We start from the raw sequence: 17,395 nt of genomic DNA on the forward strand, positions 1-17,395 counted from the left end.
AGAAAGGGAAAGGCTTTATATTTTAGTACTGTTAATAACACTTTTTCTCTCTGGGAGGAACAAGGGACCTTACATTTCTATTTTTCACCAGGCCCCACAAATTATGTAGTCGGCCTTGTCTGTACTGCTTGAATTTGAATATATATGTGCCACATTTGTGTATTAGAAAAAATGGGTTTCTTTTTATCATGCCCCTTTCATTCTTGTATTTCATGAAAGGAAGCTTTATGCTATCTCTTACTTAAATCATCGAAGATCTGTTTAAGAAAATAGCATAAAAATAATGATAAGATCCAAGGAAATAAAAGCTGAAAGAAGACAGGTACCCAAACGAAGAAACATTTTTAATAAACAAAGGCAATATCTCTATTATTATTCCAGCTCTTTTTCTTTTGTGGGCAAACATTCTCCTTGATTTATAGCACTAGGCCACAGCCAGCACAATGAAATTAAACAAGAATAATATGTCAGATTAAAAAACCCAAACCCAATTTTATGAACTCAGTTCACAACAGCTGCACTGTCAACATAAATATTTATACTCTCGAGGGCCGTGAATACAAGGTCATCTGCACCACCAGGGACGCTTGCCTGGTTAGTACACATATAAATCAACTCAGGAGATGTGCAAGGTATCTAGAAGTTATTTACAGGGATAGCTTCTTGGAAAATTAATGCCAAAAGAACTACCCATGTTTTATCAACTAGCATGGTATCCACATGATATCCCATAGCTACAATGACTAAACATCTCTATTCAAACTGAAGGCAGTATTATTTTTATCTTTACCTCTTATATTTTTAATATTACTAATCATGTATAATACTTTGAATTTTCAATAGACTCACTAGTTCTTAACAACTAAAAATTAAAATTAATTGTACTAGATAGATATTACATGCTTAGTTAAAATGTTCTATTGTCACATTTTGCAATAAAGTTTCTCAGATTTAAATGCTAATAGGAGATTCAAGTTGTTGATATTTAATGAAATAACAAAGCAAAAGGAGAAAGTAAACTAAAGCCTAGTACTAGTAGGTCTGCTGGAGCCAATTTGTGTGAAGACTGTGATTCTTTTAGAATTTTAAGAACTTTTTTATCTTTCTCAAATGGTTGTGAAAAAAAGAGTTAATGTAAGCTCCACAAGCCTTGCCTAATAACCGAGAGAATGCTCTGCATAAAATATCCTACAGGAGAAAGTGGTGACAGTGAGGTGAGGGCAGCTGATGGTTGGGGCTGAGGTGGGAGAAAAGCATACTTTTCATTATATATACCTGGCTGTACATTCGAACTGTTTTTTAACCAAATGCATAGTCTCAATAAATTAAATTTATTTAAAAATAAAAAATGAAGACAATTCTTGCTCTGAATAATGAGCCATTCAATAACTAATTTTCAAAAGTACCATTGTCTAAAGTTGTCCAGTTAGCTATATGGGCATGATTAAATGTGGGCCTTTTCGGGGGACATATGTAATTCAGAACCCAAAGCCACACTTCCATGAAAACCTGTTATTAAACTTCAATCATTGTGGAACTGAGTACAAAATATTAAAATATGCCGAAACCGGTTTGGCTCAGTGGATAGAGCGTCGGCCTGTGGACCGAAAGGTCCCGGTTTCGATTCCGGTCAAGGGCATGTACCTGGGTTGCGGGCACATCCCCAGTAGGAGATGTGCAGGAGGCAGCTGATCGATGTTTCTCTCTCATCGATGTTTCTAACTATCTATCTCTCTCCCTTCCTCTCTGTAAAAAATCAATAAAATATATTTTAAAAAAATATATTAAAATTTTCTCTATTTCGAAGGTCAGTGGATCCATAAATTAGAAATACTTATTTTAAAACAGGCTTTGGTAAAATCTCTTGCTGCAAAGCATTTCTGTTTTGAACCTAGACCTTGGCTTTTTTTTCTAATGATTTCTTTGTCACTACAAAAAGATTTTCTGAACGCCAATGTCAAAGCCTTAAAGCCACAATGAAAATTATGTTTCGATCTCTATTCTCACCATCAGAAATCTGTAAAGATGCATTAAACTGAGAGAAAATGGTCCGTATTCCCCAGTTTTCTCCCATGTAAAAGGGGAACAGGCTATAGAATCTGGTCTGTATTTTTTTTTTTTATTCTATAAAAAATGGGCATCAATCTTTTGGGAGGTAACATACCCCTTTCAGATGAGGATGAAAGCCATGGGCCCTCTTTTCAGAAAAATGCACAAACATAAAAAAACTCAGAGGTTTGTGGGTTTCTCAGTAGCTGATCCATGAACTGCCCTGGGCTTGTGGGTCTGCATGAGAAGCACCTGTCGAGTCCCATTCCTCTTCTCTGATCCACACACAGACCTATCCACCCATGGCCTCAGTAAGTTATTCTGTTATTACAGGGCACATTATCACTTATCTCATATTATTTTTCAAATCAGCCACAAAGAAAAATAAGATCACATCTTTATAAAACAAACTTTAAAATTTTTAAATCACAAAATAGCCAGGTTTATGGTGAATTTAATCCATTTAGAAGTTATGTACATTAAATATTATAAAAAATAGAAAGAGACAGACCAAGATCAAGTATTTGCAGAAATTATAAACAAGGGTTACTGTCTGATCAAATAAAGCATTCAAATAGATCAATCAATAAATGCCAACGTAGGTATAACATGTCCTAATAGAGGAATATAATCAGTAAAGAAATATATAAGAAAATATCAACCACCCAACAGTAATCAAAGAAACACAATGACAATAATGGTGCCTATTACAATGAAAAAACTATATAATGATTATGTTGGCTACCACTAGATATAATAGGCATTCTCCGATACTCTTTAAGGTTCAATAAAAGCTATAGAAGATAAATGTGATCATATTTATCAAGAGTCATCAAAATTTTCATTCCTTTCAAGTTAGTTATTCTTTTTCTTGGAATTTATCCCCAGAAGTGATTCTCATAGTTTAGGAGCAGCTGGGGGCTCTCAACCCAGAGGGCCTGAGTTCAGTACTCTTTCGTTATAATACTAAGATATGGCTCTCCACGTTCCCTCTCATTCTATCACAGGGCACAGTGGCATTTTCCAGGAGATGCATGATGTGTGGCGACACCATTGCTCTGACAGGTAAGAGAATGTGGGCTTGTAGGATGGTGAGATTTGGGGGTGATTTTGTAGCTTATTCTCATACTTTCAATAACCAGACCACATGAGCAACCTCAAATCACAAAGCCACAAATAAACCATATTCACTCTATCTCTAAAGTACTGATTGCCATTACCACTCAAATCTGGCAGAGACCCCAATTCAGAAACAGAATGTCTATATAAGAAAAAAAATTATACTAAGAAGTTTAATACAGACTAGTAAGGAACAAACATATTATTCAGTCATAGAGCCTTAACACAGGCAAAGATGCCAACCAGGTGTATGCAGAAGCAGCAAGTGCAAAGAGACCCAGAGGATTACCAAGGCCCACCGCCCCGAGACAAGAGTTCTCAGGCCTGGCTGCCCAGTAGACCCATATGGGGAGCCTTAAGAAGCTACTAATGAGACATATCCAAAAAAACATTGCTAAGAGCGATGCCAAAGAGTTTATTGCCCAGGCTTCCTTCTAAGAGTTTTATGGTTTTGGTTCTTACAGTTAAGTCTTTACTCCATTTTGAGTTTATTCTTGCATAGGGTGTAAGAAAGTGGTCTAGTTTCATTTTTGTCCACTTTTCCCAACACCAATTATTGAAGAGACTATCTTTATCCCATTGTATATTCTTGACCATATAAATGTGGGTTTATTTCTGGGCTCTCTATTCTGTTCCATTGATCTACATGTCTGTTTTTATGCCTGTTCCATGCTGCTTTGATTACTATTGCCTTATAGTATAGTTTGATATCCGGTAGCATGATACCTCCAACTTTGTTCTTCTTTCTCAATATTGCCTTGGCTATCTGGGGTCTTTGGTAGTTCCATATAAATTTGGGGGTGATCATTTCATAAGGTATATAAATGTCTAATCAGTATATTATACAACTAAAACTAATATAACATTGTCTATCAACTGTAATGGGAAAAAAATTTTTAAAGAAGCTACTGATGCCCAGGCCCCATTCTGGTTACATTGGTCTAGGGAGGGCCCACAGATGGGAATTTTCAATAGCTTCCCAGGTAATTCTAATGTGGACTTAGTTTTGGGAACTATAACTATAAATGATGAAAGATACCAAAAAGTTCTTCTTGCCTTTCAAATAATATATTTTGATACAATTGACCTGTTGCCCTATACATTTCTTTCCATTCACCATTCACATAAATTGTGTCTCTGCCTTCTTGAATTTGCAAACCGAAAAGAGGGAGGGAAGAGTCGCTAAACTTTTCAATATATCAGGCACCTAAGTAATTGATCAATGTTAACTTGGACTGCTGTGGTCAGAAAAGCAGGATTTAACAACAGTATCTTTATTTTACAGAGAGATGGCCCAGGAAGCTGGAGAGCTTTCCAACAGTCCTCAAGAAACAAGAATAGATCAGAATTTCAAGCCAGACCACTGACCACATCAATAACCTTTAGAAGGTCTGTCTTGCATTTACTGTTCGGGCTAGACAGCTCAAAACAGAGGGGTCAGAGAGATCAATCAGGCAAGACTGCAGGAATTCCGAAGGGCTGCCTTTGTGACAGGATTTCCTGCTGCTCCTTCCTCGGTGTCAAGCGCCCTGCCCCAGTGACTGTGCCCTAACCTTGCCTCCTTGGCGGCCGGAGACCTCGCAGGGAATGGAATTTGGCCTGATGAGAGCAGGAAAGTCCCATGACCACAGAGCTTCCTACACATAAAGAGCTTAACAATATCCCCAGTCCACACCACGAGTTCCTTCTGAAAGTCTCAAGTTCTTAAAGTTTTCTCAACTAGAACTGCCTTTGCCTGTGGGACCCATTAAGTCTTAGAGCGGATTTCTCCAGATGATGCCTGAACTACAAACAAATCACAAAGCCAGGCATTTGGAAATATAACACATGACTCCCTCAGAGGGCAGGCGGACGGACCCCTAACCAAACCCCCCAGGACACACCACCCCCCTCCCCACACCCCCAGGAGGCAAAGGCCAAATGCAGAGAGAAAGCTGAGCCGCTTCTGTGTGGTCAGTCCCTTGGGATGAGGCCGCTCCAACGCTATAATTTGGTTAACTGACCCCAATCCTTTAGGGAAGCTGAAAAACAGCCTTGTTAGCCACACAAGAATTCAGAACCAGATCTCTTGGGATGGCATGCTATCCTCCTGGTGGAAATGAATCTCTCCCTGCCACCCTCCCGCCCCCCCCCCCCCCATGTCCTTCAGCACACTGATCTTTCTCGTGGTGCTTTCCAGTTCACCTTCGGTCAGGGTGATTTGTATTGATGCCTGTCTGTCTTCACTAGATTGTGAACCAGACAGAGAGGGTGCATCTTGCACCTCCACATGATGGGAACCAAGTATGCTCGCTGAATATGACAGAAGCTCCTCAGAGATGAAAGGGTCAAAGTGGCATCCATTAACACTGAGTCGAGCGGCCCTTTAGCAGGCAGAGCCCACCCAGAACGTTAGCTGAGACACTGACTAGGGCCACTGCCAGACAAAAGCAGGGGAGAGGGTGGGCATGAGGCGTCAACAGCGTGCTGGCGAATGCACAGCCACAGAAGGAATTTCAGAACCTCTGTTAACAGAACCTCCTAGAAGGCCAGAGTATCCACTACACGCTCCTGAAACAAACACGCAAAGGAGCATCAGCTGAGGAGTGGCCGCTGCTCACAGCACCCCACCAGCAGGCCTGCCGGCAGCATCTGGGCATTCCTGGCACCTGCCAGCCGAGCCTTGATCTGTTCAGACCCCCTGATCGTCTTCTGAGAAATAGTGAGATCATAGCTGCAGAGCCGGTAGGACGTCAAGTCATCAATAATGTAGCAGAATTCCCATAAACAGTAAGGACTTCATAGAGTCTGAGAGCGGCAGGCAAGACACCTACTGGGCGCCCACGGGGTGAAATACCATCACTCTCAACCTGTTTCCCTACCCAAAATTCATTTTTAATACACGCCATTCAAATAGGTCACCAGATAAACACATCGACTTATTGTGAATGTGGTAAATGTGACCCTGCCTAGTTATGAACAACTATCTTTGTTTATCTTCTAGAAACATATTTAAGATCATCAGGCTAAGCAAACAGCCTTCACAATCAGAAAAAGATGAGCTGCCCCTGCCTCCCTCACCCTCCCCCCACCCCACATGCACACCACAAATAATAATGAGATCTAATTATGTCGGTGCTGTGCAACATATTCCGATCTGGTGGAACATAATTAGAGAAGCCAGAGATGCTTTCGAGTATAACTCCTCAGGCCAAAATGCAAACTGTGACATGTAATGCTTCCCCACTAAAGAATTCTTTAAAAAATCCATTCTGACCTTGTAGGGCATACGTCCTTCTTTTTCTGTCTCTCACAGCTCTCAGACATCCAGTGAGTATCTGTCCTTTATTTGGACAGCAAAGTGCATCTCCATCGTCGATGATTCCCTGTCTGTATCTGTTCCTGTTAAGAGGATCTCAGACCACGGAGAGGAAACTGGTGCTGCTGGTTCTCCAGGGAAACTCGGGCAGCAAAGGCAATAGGAAAAGACTTCCTCTATATAATTTTTTTTTTCAATTTTAGTTTCCTCCCAATAACTTCACTCCCTTCCTTTCTGGATTTGAACCACGTTGTCACTTCACGGAAAAGCGTGAGGACAGAGGAGTGAGACCCTGGCGCAGACACGTAGGTCCCACTCATGGAAGCAGGCTTCCGCTCGGCTTAAAAGAATCCGAACTGCCAGGAGAGAGGCGAGAGGAGCAGCCAACAGGATGTGTGTGGCTGGAGTTCCTGGCACAAAGTCTTGGCTTTCATGTTTATTTTTGGATGTATTTTTCTTGGCCTTTTGATGCAAATTTCTGGCCTGGGAAGTAACCCTGCAGTACAACATCCTAAGTGGCCAAAAGTAAGCACAGGCTTCTGACTTGGGAGAGCACAGGCCCCCTGGCTTCTAGGCTCCAGGAATCCTCACTGGAGGGGGTGGGCCCCTGTGCCCTGGCAGGCAGGCAGGCGACCGCCTGTCTGAGGATGGAGCCTGCAGTCCTTCCTCGGTACCCGGGACCACTACACATGCACCTAAAATGCCAGTCCACCTGCAAAGCCTAGCAGTGATGTCACAGTGAAAGAACCTGACATTGTTTGCACCCACCCAAAGGGCTTCTGAGATTTGGGCATTCTGTGATATTATGTTTTAAGTGTTTGCCTTTAATTTTTCTGACAGCCCAAGACAGATAGGAACATCAAGCCTATTCAAGCAGGAGCAGATGCCTCTGAAAGATATATTATTCTAATGCGGCTTTTAAAGCATATCAGCAAAGACTAAGCTGCTGTCATATCAATAATTCCTATTCTCATAGTGGCTTCAAAAAATTATTAATGGAAGAAGGCTTTTTTTTCTCCCTATATAACCCAAAAGAGGCAGTAAATAGAAATAATTAAAAAGCTTTACAGTCTCACAACTGCCAACACATCTGGGAGAATCGAGGTAAAAAAGAACTCTGAAAAGTAGGGACTAGAGATAGATGTAAAATGTTTCTTCAGGAATATTCACTACTCTAGCTGGGTGGCTCAGCTGGTTGGTGCACCAGAAAGGTTGTAGGTTCGATTCCCAATCAGGGCACATACTTAGGTTGCAGGTTCGATCCCTGATTGGGGCATGTACGATAGAAACCAATTGATGTTTCTATCTCACATTTATGTTTCTCTTCCCCCACACACACACATACACTTCCTCTCTCTCTAAAAAAAGCCAATAAAAGCATATCCTCATGTGAGGACCTAATATATCTTAGAAATATCCCTGCTTACAAATTACTTTCTTTTCCTAAGACAGAAACATGAACTTACCTCTTATTTTTCCCATTCAGCTTTATATCCCATAAAGCAGATTTTTTTTCTCTCTCAACAATATTTACTGAGGCCACAGACACATTTGGGCAATAAACTTACTTTATCAAGCATTACTTCTGTTACAGAGAACAGACTGCTGGTTGCCAGAGGCAGGAGGTGGGGGGTGGATCAAATGGGGGAAGGGGGTCAGAAGGTACAAACTTCCAGTTATAAAATAAACGGTGACATAGAATGTAAAGCATGGTGACTATGGTTAATGATGATACTGCATTGTATATCTGAAAATTGCTAAGAGAGAAAATCTTAAAAGTTCTCATCACAAGAAAAAAAATGGTAACTACGTGTGGTGATGGCTACTAACTAGACTCATTGTGGTGATAACGTCTCAATATATAGAAGCATCAAATCATCATGTTGTACAACTGAAACTAAGATAATGTTATCATCAACTATAGATTAAAAAATAAACATTTAAAAAAAATCATTATACCTGAGCAATGATTCTCTGGGACATGGTTTGCCCTGGTTAAAATAAAATCACAATAGTGTGACAAGAAGTTTCTGGGTAACAATTACAGCGTTTATTGTGACCTGGGTCAGATTACCAATTTAAAATATTGCTGTTGAAGTCTGTAGTTTTATTGCTGTCTTTAAGCTTTCAAATAGCTTATTCACAAACATATATAATATGTAGTTATTCTGAACACGCTCAAACAGGGCAAAGGAAAGCTTTTGTCCAGAATGATGTTCATGGATTGAAGCACAGGGAAGCAGGTGGTAGACCACTAGCTCAAGGGCCTCTCGGTCCTATCTTTTATGGATCTGTTCGAGCGTGCCTTTCTAATCCGCTCTCTGAACACACTGGACTCATCTCCTCGTTCCATGTCCTGTACTTGGAACAGTCCGCGTAAAGAAGCCCAAGCAGGCTGCCAAGCTGAGAGCATCTTTATGCAGACACAGCAACGGACAGAGAGTCAGAAAGAAAACTGAAAAATCCCTCGTTCGCTGTTCTAACCATTGAAAACCTTCTTATACTATTATGTGCTGAGAATAAATTCATGTAACTGGACAACAAATCAGCCTTTTATTTATTCCGAAGGCCAATAACAATCATAAATACCCACAATCTTGGGTCAAATATTAATAAGTGGCTTAAAACTCCCAAGCCTACACTTTACTACTCTGCCATTTCCCCTCCTTCCTGGGGGTATACAATGCCACCAGTGCCAAAGAGTTTGAATTATAATTGCCTCAAGAACTAAAAGTGATGTTCCAAGACTTTTAAATTAATTTTCTTCAGAATGAAATCCAGAAACATAACTATCTTTTCCCTTCCCCTCTTCTTCCCTCCCTTCCCCCTTCCCTTCCTCTCCCTCTCTCTTTCAAGATGCTACTGAAAAATGACATATTTTATACCCTGGTTAATATATTTTATTAAGTACTAATATCAAAGAGGTGTGAAAAGAGGGAAGCATTATTGACCAACTCAATAAATTTCCTATAATTCACTTAAGCTAAGAAAATATGAGCTAACTTTATGATGGAACAACCCAGCGCCCTCAGATCCGACCACAAATGGGCAATTGAAACTTGGAGGAAAAAAGAAAGTAGTTTTCATTAGAAAAGGTGTAGGGGACAAAGAAAAGCATGAAGCTGTTATGTTTGGGGGAATATTTATTTAATTTTATGCATTTGTAGAAATTTGAATAATTCTTCCAATCAGATTTATGGTGATTTTTTAAAAATAAAATCTGGGTGTTACTAACTTGACTTACAAAATAACAGACATTATAATCCAAGAGGTGTATGGGCTGAAATTGAATAGGAGTCAAAATCTCACATGGAGTTCTGAGTGTGTATCTACCAGTGGAGAGCCCGGGAAATTGGCCTTTGGTCAGGAAAGGAAGCAGGATTCCCCAGTTCTGTGCTGCCATTCAAGTTCAAGTGTAGATTTAAAATAGACTATTTGTTCAGCCTATTAGAGAGTTATTTTTAGACTGTGCTACCTGTTAGTAGTAGGGACCACAATTTTCAGAGTTAGAAGAAGTAACCAGATTCCTGATTCTCGTGTTTGATAAAAGTAAGTGACATCAAGGACATAGACAAGGATACAGCCAAATATAAGGTTGCTGCCATGCAATGGGCCGACCATGGCATTCCTCAAAAGTAAATAATCAGATGCGGTGACCATGTACAGTTAGACCCATGATGCAGGTCACCTAATACTTACTATTCACAGCCTAAGGCCTAACACTGAGCTCCTTCCCTTGCCAACGGGACAGGCACTGTCCAGCTTACCTGTCTACTGCCTTCTTTCTTCCATCTCACAGTTTGGTGAGGTTCCTACCTGAATTCCGAAGCTACGTAATCCCTCCATTCATGATCTTTCCCTTTTGGTATTTGGCTGACAGATTTGCTAACAGATATTTTTTACCAGAGTAATAAATAGCTGAATTATAAACTAGTCAATGCCATGAAGAGAAAAAGAATAAGAAAACAGAGCCCTGACTGGTGTGGCTCAGCGGTTAGAGTGTTGGCCCATGCAGCAAAGGATCTGGGTTTGAATCCAGATCAGGGGCACATACCTGGGTTTCAGGTTCAATCCCAGGCACTGCTTAGGACGAGTGTAGGAGGTAACTAGTCAATGTGTGTCTCTCACATAGATGTCTCTCTCTCTCTCTCTCTCTCTCTCTCTCTCTCTCTCTCTCTCTCTCTTTCTCTCTCTCTCTCTCTCTCCCATCTCTCTCCCCCTCCCTTCCACTCCCTCTGAAAAGCAATGGAAAAAAATATCCTCAGGTGAGGATTAAAAAAAGAAAGAGAGAAAGAGACAGAGACAAAGAGAGAGAGAGGAGCCTGATTTGGGCAGCTGTAAAAGATGTTTATGGAACAATTGAGGAAATTTGAACTCTAGAGTGGGTATTAGATGATATTAGGATATTGGTACTTTCACAGGTGAAATAATGGTATAGGTATGTCGCAGAATATTCTAATTTTTCAGATATACATGCTGAATATTTAGGATGAAATGTCACGATGTCTGTGATTTACATTAAAGTGGTTCCAAAAACAACAAATACAAAGCAAATATGGCTGTATGATAACATTTGTTGAACTAAGTACAAGCATATGTGTTTATCGTATTATTCTTTTTTCTTTTCTGTGAGGTTTTAAAATGTTTTTAAATATATATTTTTAATATTCCCAGGTAGCAACTTCTCAGGAACTGCCTTCACAGCCTGAGGGCTCCTAATTACAGTAAGTTTTTAATATTTCTCCAAATCACCATCAGCAGTTTGACTCAGTCATCACAGACAGAAAGCAGCTATAATGACACACATCACAGGTAGGAAGCTTTTTTTGTTCTTAAACCGGTTTTCTGAATTTCCTTTTGGGAACAGACTTTTTCAGTTTACCTTTTAAAACGAAAGATCCAAAAAATGGCTTGTTTGCCTCAAGCCTGGTCCATTTTAATTGACAGAAAACCTCTCCACACACACCTCATGCAAACCTACTTCAGCTCTGCCTTCCTAAAACTAGCTTTTGTCTCTGAACTTTACAGAGCGGCTGGAGCTCTTTAATATTTTCTAAAGGAAGCATTTCAAACAAGTAACCCCGCAATTTATTCACTACTGCCAAGAATAAAAGTAACAGGTTTCACCACCAAGGCCCGCCAAGGCTTCGCAGGACTTTTAAGGCAAAGCATCACTCATTCGCCGGCAGGCTTGCTCCCTTAATGCATCTGTCATTTGTTTGGCTCTGGAGGAAACGATTTGATTACACAAAATTCTTTTTAGATCAAGTTTAAAATCTTAGCCACAAGTGGCGAAGCCTGCCAGCTCAATGGGTTAACACTTGGACACACTGAGCCCAGGACAAAGATAAGGGACGACCGCAGGTTAAAATCAGAAGCTTGAAGAACTGAAAAGGAATGAGCGGGAAAGATGCAAAGCTTAGCTGGGCCTTTCTAAGTGCTCCACTTGCCGTTGCTGTGTATGATGATTTGTTCCCCACACTTCTGAGAAACGAGTGCAATACCCTAAGGGGCACTGGTAAGCAGCAGTAAATGCAAAAGCCACCAGGACCAGTTGCATCCATCCACTGCTGTGCCACCTAAGCATTTTGACGTTGGCAACTAACCAGACATCTTTATGTCCCTCATTTCTCATACCTTATTATGGGGCACATCGTTTTTAAAAAGCATTTAGATGAAGCAGATGCTAACCCCATTCATTCCACTTTACCAGGGAATATGTCAATGATGATTTTTAAAATGCAAAAGAAAATGTCAAAGTATTTTGTTCCCTGCTTAAGAACACATCTGTGGAATAGGAGGGGAGAAATACATAAAACATCTATGGTCATTCAAGAAATAATTATAAGGTATGTCAAACTACAGAAAATTGAGCAAGCACTAAATTAAAAAAAAAAAAGATGGCTTGTGTCAAAATGGCTTTTTCACTCCCTTATTTCAAAAACAAGTTTTGAAATTAAATTCCATCCACCAGCTCAGAACAGAACACATTAAGGCCCGACTGTAATGCCATTAACCACGTGGCAGCCCCTTTTCCCCCCCACAACCGCATTAATGGACAAAGAAGCCCTGGGGCTCACCTCCCAGAGAGCCTTGAAGTCCTTCTGCTCGATGCGGAGCAGCTCACTGCTCTCCCTGGTAACGATGGTCGCATGACGGGGAGTGTTGTCCAGAATGGACTCTCCAAAGGCCGTTCCAATCCCCAGCGTACAGATGGTCACTGCGTCCTGAGAATCCCCAAAACTGGTCATTAGAAAATTAAACATTTAACAGATGGGTGAGTTGTCTTTTATTTGAACTGAAGAATAATTTGTATACAATAAAACACTTGATTTGATTGCACAGTTCAATAAGTTTTGACCCAAAGCAAAACACAGCAACATTTCTATCACCCCCAATAGTTCCATCCTGCTTCTTTCCTTCAAAACCCTCCTTTGAGGCGATAGGTGTATTTCTATCACCGCAAAGGAGTTTTGCTGGTGTTAGAACTTCATGTGAAAGGGATCAGACAATATGCCCTCTTTGATGTCTGGCTTCTTTTGCTCAACATAATGTCTGTAAGATTCATCCAAGTTGTTGCATGGACCGGTAGTTTACTTTCCCTTTTGCTGATGAGTACATTTCCATTGCACGGAGATGCTACAATTGGCTTATTCATTTTCCTACTGGTGGATATTTGCCTTGTTTCTAGTTTGGGGCTATTATGAATAAAGCTGCTAGTAATCATCCCACACAAGTCTTTCTGTGGACAAGACTATCTTTGTCTATGACTACTGTCTGCTTTAAGAAGGGAGGGGAAGTCTTTTAAAAACACACTAAGGTTTTTAGTGAGGAGGAGCAGTTACAATACTTAAGTAGGAAACTGGAAGAGGGATGCTGTTTTGTCCATCTCTCTCGAAGAGATGAGGAAATGGAGGATGGGAGTGGTTGACTCACACAGCCCTAGTTCAGCAGGTACAACGAGTGAGGCGTCAGATCCTAACCACTGCTCTCTGACTATAGATCCTAAGCTTTTGGTATCATGCTGCCTCCTGCAGCCACAGCAGAGTAAAAACAGCATCTGATTAAGTGCAGGATGGCTAGTTTATGAAATGTTGTGAATCGATGATTTAAAAGTTTCTTAAGGTGTACCAAAAAAGTAATTTACTCTCTGCATGCAACATCAATAATAATATTGGGATGTAATCCTAACTAGTTTCAAATAATACAAACAGCCACTCAAAATCACCTGGACATTAATTTTGCCAGGCATTACCGACCAAGGGAGATACACAAGGGTAATCCTGAGTTAGAAAGCACAGCTTTCCTTTCATTCATCTAATACACCATAATAGGCAAATGAGGTTAAGATCAACTTAGTGACTCCATAATCACATTACTAAGGCAAATGCCCATAAGAATCCAGTTCCCTGAACCATATCAAATTGCTTCTGCACAGATATTACCATAAAAAATTGTGTTCAGGAAAATGAAATCAATAACATCTCAGAAAAGAATAAAAGATTAGGGGAGAACTTAAGAACATCCTGCTAATAAATTTTCCAGAAAGTCAGCCAGAAACATATCCTGAGAAATGACATGTCAATAGTCGGCAATAGTATGGTACGTCAGAGTAATTTTCAAATTCTACTAAAAGCATAAGATGGATTATGATAAATCAGAGCTTCATGAATTCTCTAGCATATCAGGCACCTTTGAGAATTCCATTAGCTTACTTCATTTTATCTTCTGAACCCTTCAAAAGGATTCTGTTGCCTAACCTGTACTTTCCAGTGTTAAATTTTATTTTAAGACTTGACAGGGGTGGGTCATAAATATTACTCCTGCCACTATCCACGTAACAAATATCTAAAGTGGTCCGCAAAGTCTAAAGCAAAAGTGCAATAAAGGCCACCTGGAAGAAAATATTTACAGTGACATAGAGACTGAGGAAAGCAAGCAGCACCTACTCAGGAAATATAAAATATTAACAACATTGCCCGGCTGGTTGAGGGCCAACCTTTGAACCAGGAGCTCAGGGTTGATTTCCGGTCAGGGCATGTGCCCGGGTGACAGGCTCAATGCCCAGTAGGGGGTGTGCAGGAGGCAGCCAATCAATGTTTCTCTCTCATCATTGATGTTTCTATCTCTCTCTCCCTTCCTCTCTCTGAAATCAACAAAAACATACTTTTTTAAAAAATATGTATTAACAATAGTAAAGAAACATCCTATTTTGGGATAAGATGGCAATTTATTTTAAGGATTTTCAAATATGAAATGAAGATTTAAGAACTTAGATGTCTTTAATATATGAAGGTGGATTTAGGAGATGCTGCTGGAGTCCTGCCAGATGCCCCCACCCTTTCACCTGTCCCCTCCCTCCCCCATCACTTCGCTTTCTGGATGGTTGCCACTCACACCTCTGCATTGCTCCACCTGAGGGCAGAGTGCTGGGCAGTTAATGCCTGGGCGGCACACCCTCCGCCATAGAAGCATGAAAGTAGGAAGGTTAAGTACCCTGGCTTTCTAACCCTACACAGTTTTTTAGAGGGTCCCTTGGGGAGGGAGCTCAGTTGCCCATAGTGGAAATCCTCTTATCAACACTTTTATTGGCTTTCCTTCATTTCTTATCTCATTTCCCTACTCCTTTATAATGCTTCCCAGGGTCATGTCCAAATAAAACCCACTTAGGGCCAATCATTATCTCCAGGTCAGCTTCTGGAGACACCCAGGACAAAGAGTGGGATAGCCAAACATGGCTGCGAGTTCTGAGTTACACTGAGCCCTCTGGGTAGGCACTGGTCAAACCAGCATTGCCAAAGAGACTTGTGTCACAGGGACAGAGACCAGCTCGTCGCTTATTGCTTTGCATCAGACACATCGTAAGTGCAGGATCCCTTGGGTGACACATGGGAAGACTTCACTGTTAGTGAAGCATAGTGGGTCTCTGAGGCCTTCTACTAAATAACTAGAGGTATGGGCTCTCAAAAGAATGGCCGATGGTACGTCACTGACATGTCATCTGGGTTCTTCTCCCGATCTGATCCAGCTCTCTCTCATTTACCAGTCCACTTGATCACTCTTTCTCCTACCCACTACAACACTCAATTACCCACTTGCCCTTAATAGCGCACACCCTACTGTGCATCAGTATCCACGCGGATCTCCACGTGGCTGAGTGTCCTACTATGTGCCATACACTTGGCCAGGTGTCTTAACTATGATGCCTCATTTATTCCTCACAACAGTTAAGTGAGATGTATTTAAAATGCTTTGCAGAGTACCTCATTTGTAGGATGGAAGCAATATTTCTTATAAGATTATTAGCAGGATTCAATAAAAATAAAATAATATATACACTGAGTTCTATATGGTTCCTGGCATATCATAGGCACTCCATAAATAATGGGAAGTATTATTTCTGACAGCCATATTTAGGCTATCAAAATTTCTAAAAAGCAAATTATATAAGATGTCCCCAAAAATGTATACACACTTTGAATAATTATAAAGGAAGTATTTACTAAAATACCTTTCACTTTCAAAATTGAGTTATCAGCTGTTAAAGTGTGTATACATTTTTTAGGGACACCCTGTATTTTTCTATTATTTAAGAAACAGAGAAGCTCTATATTCATTTCCTGTTAATCTTCCATTAACAATGGCTTTTCAACACTTAAATTCCAAGTTTCTCTGACGCCCAGTTTGGATGTCAAGTGGTTTGAATGATCTGCAAAACACTTCAGCTCTCTGGGGGGGAGCTTGTATTCAAAGAAACCCTTCTGATGAATCCTGCTGTAAATCAAAGAATCCTTTCGTTCTGCTACTAATCACCCCTTAATTTATCTGCTTTGTATGTCAGAATTATGGTATACTGAGTTTTCATAAAGCAGCATTCCCAGATGAGGCATTTTATTTGCTTGTTTCATTATAAAGTACAGCTATGGTATGAAAATGGGAATGGTGCTGAGAAAGCCAGTGATTATATGTCACTGATATCCAAGCTGATAAGCATGTGCCTTGCAAATAATGTCTATAAGCGTCTACTAAAATCCAACTGACGCAAGTTACAGGCAGCCTGATGAAACTTAAAATAATAATCAAGCAAATAAACATAAAGATTTTTTAATTGTCCTGTAATTTCCAGGGGTATCTGGTCTTTTTATTATGTTTTTGTGTGTTTTTTTTTTTAAGATTCCACGTATAAGTGAGAGCAGGCAGTATTTGTCTTTCTGTCTGGCATATTTCACTTAGCATAACACCTCCAACGTCCATCCATGTTGTTCTGAATGGTGGGAGTCCTCGCTGTTTATGGCTGGGTACTATTCCCTTGTATATTTATCGCATCTCTGTACCCACTCGTCTATAGATGGCACGTTGTTTTATGTCTTGGCTATGGTAAACAATGCTGCTATGAACGTGGGGGTGCAGGTATAATTTCCATTTAGTGTTTTCATTCCCTTTGCATATATTCCCAGAAGCCAATTTGCTGGATCACACGGTAGTTCTATTCTTAATTTTTTTGAGGAATCCCTGTACTGTTTTCCATAGTGGCTGCAATCCCACCAACAGTGCACAGGGCTCCCTGTTCTCCACATGCACACCAGCATTGCTTATCTTTTAGATGATGAGCACCCTATCAGGCATCTCATTGTGGCTTTAATTCGCATTTTCCCTATTGACTAGTGATGCCGGGCATCTTTTCATGAACCTGCTGGCCTTTCGTGTATCTTCTTTGGAGACATGTCTACTCAATCCTTTGCCCATTTAATAATTGGCTTGTTTTTTTTGCAATCTGAGCTGTATGAATTCCTTATATACTTTTTATATTAACTCATTATCAGATATGTGGTTTGCAAATATTGTAAATATTTTTCCCATTCTATAGGTTGACTTTTTACTTTATTGATGGTTTCATTTGCTGTGCACTTACGCACATTTACATCATTT

General features: G+C 40.3%; 1 protein-coding gene across 4 annotated transcripts in view; it reads right to left on the reverse strand.

Annotated features, from left to right (window-relative positions):
* Positions 1–17,395, reverse strand: part of RAPGEF4 (Rap guanine nucleotide exchange factor 4) — a 263,351-nt gene that overhangs the window by 195,056 nt on the left and 50,900 nt on the right. For 3 of the 4 annotated variants that reach the window (XM_036319536.1, XM_036319537.1, XM_036319535.1), the window contains exon 4: positions 12,547–12,693. In XM_036319536.1, the coding sequence (XP_036175429.1) occupies positions 12,547–12,693 (147 nt within the window). Of the gene's footprint in view, positions 1–6,424; positions 6,786–12,546; positions 12,694–17,395 lie in introns of those variants that run through there. The other variant, XM_036319539.1, reaches the window with a different exon arrangement.

The sequence above is a fragment of the Myotis myotis genome, unplaced genomic scaffold, assembly GCF_014108235.1.
Source record: "Myotis myotis isolate mMyoMyo1 unplaced genomic scaffold, mMyoMyo1.p scaffold_m19_p_8, whole genome shotgun sequence".
Taxonomy (NCBI): Eukaryota; Metazoa; Chordata; class Mammalia; order Chiroptera; family Vespertilionidae; genus Myotis; species Myotis myotis.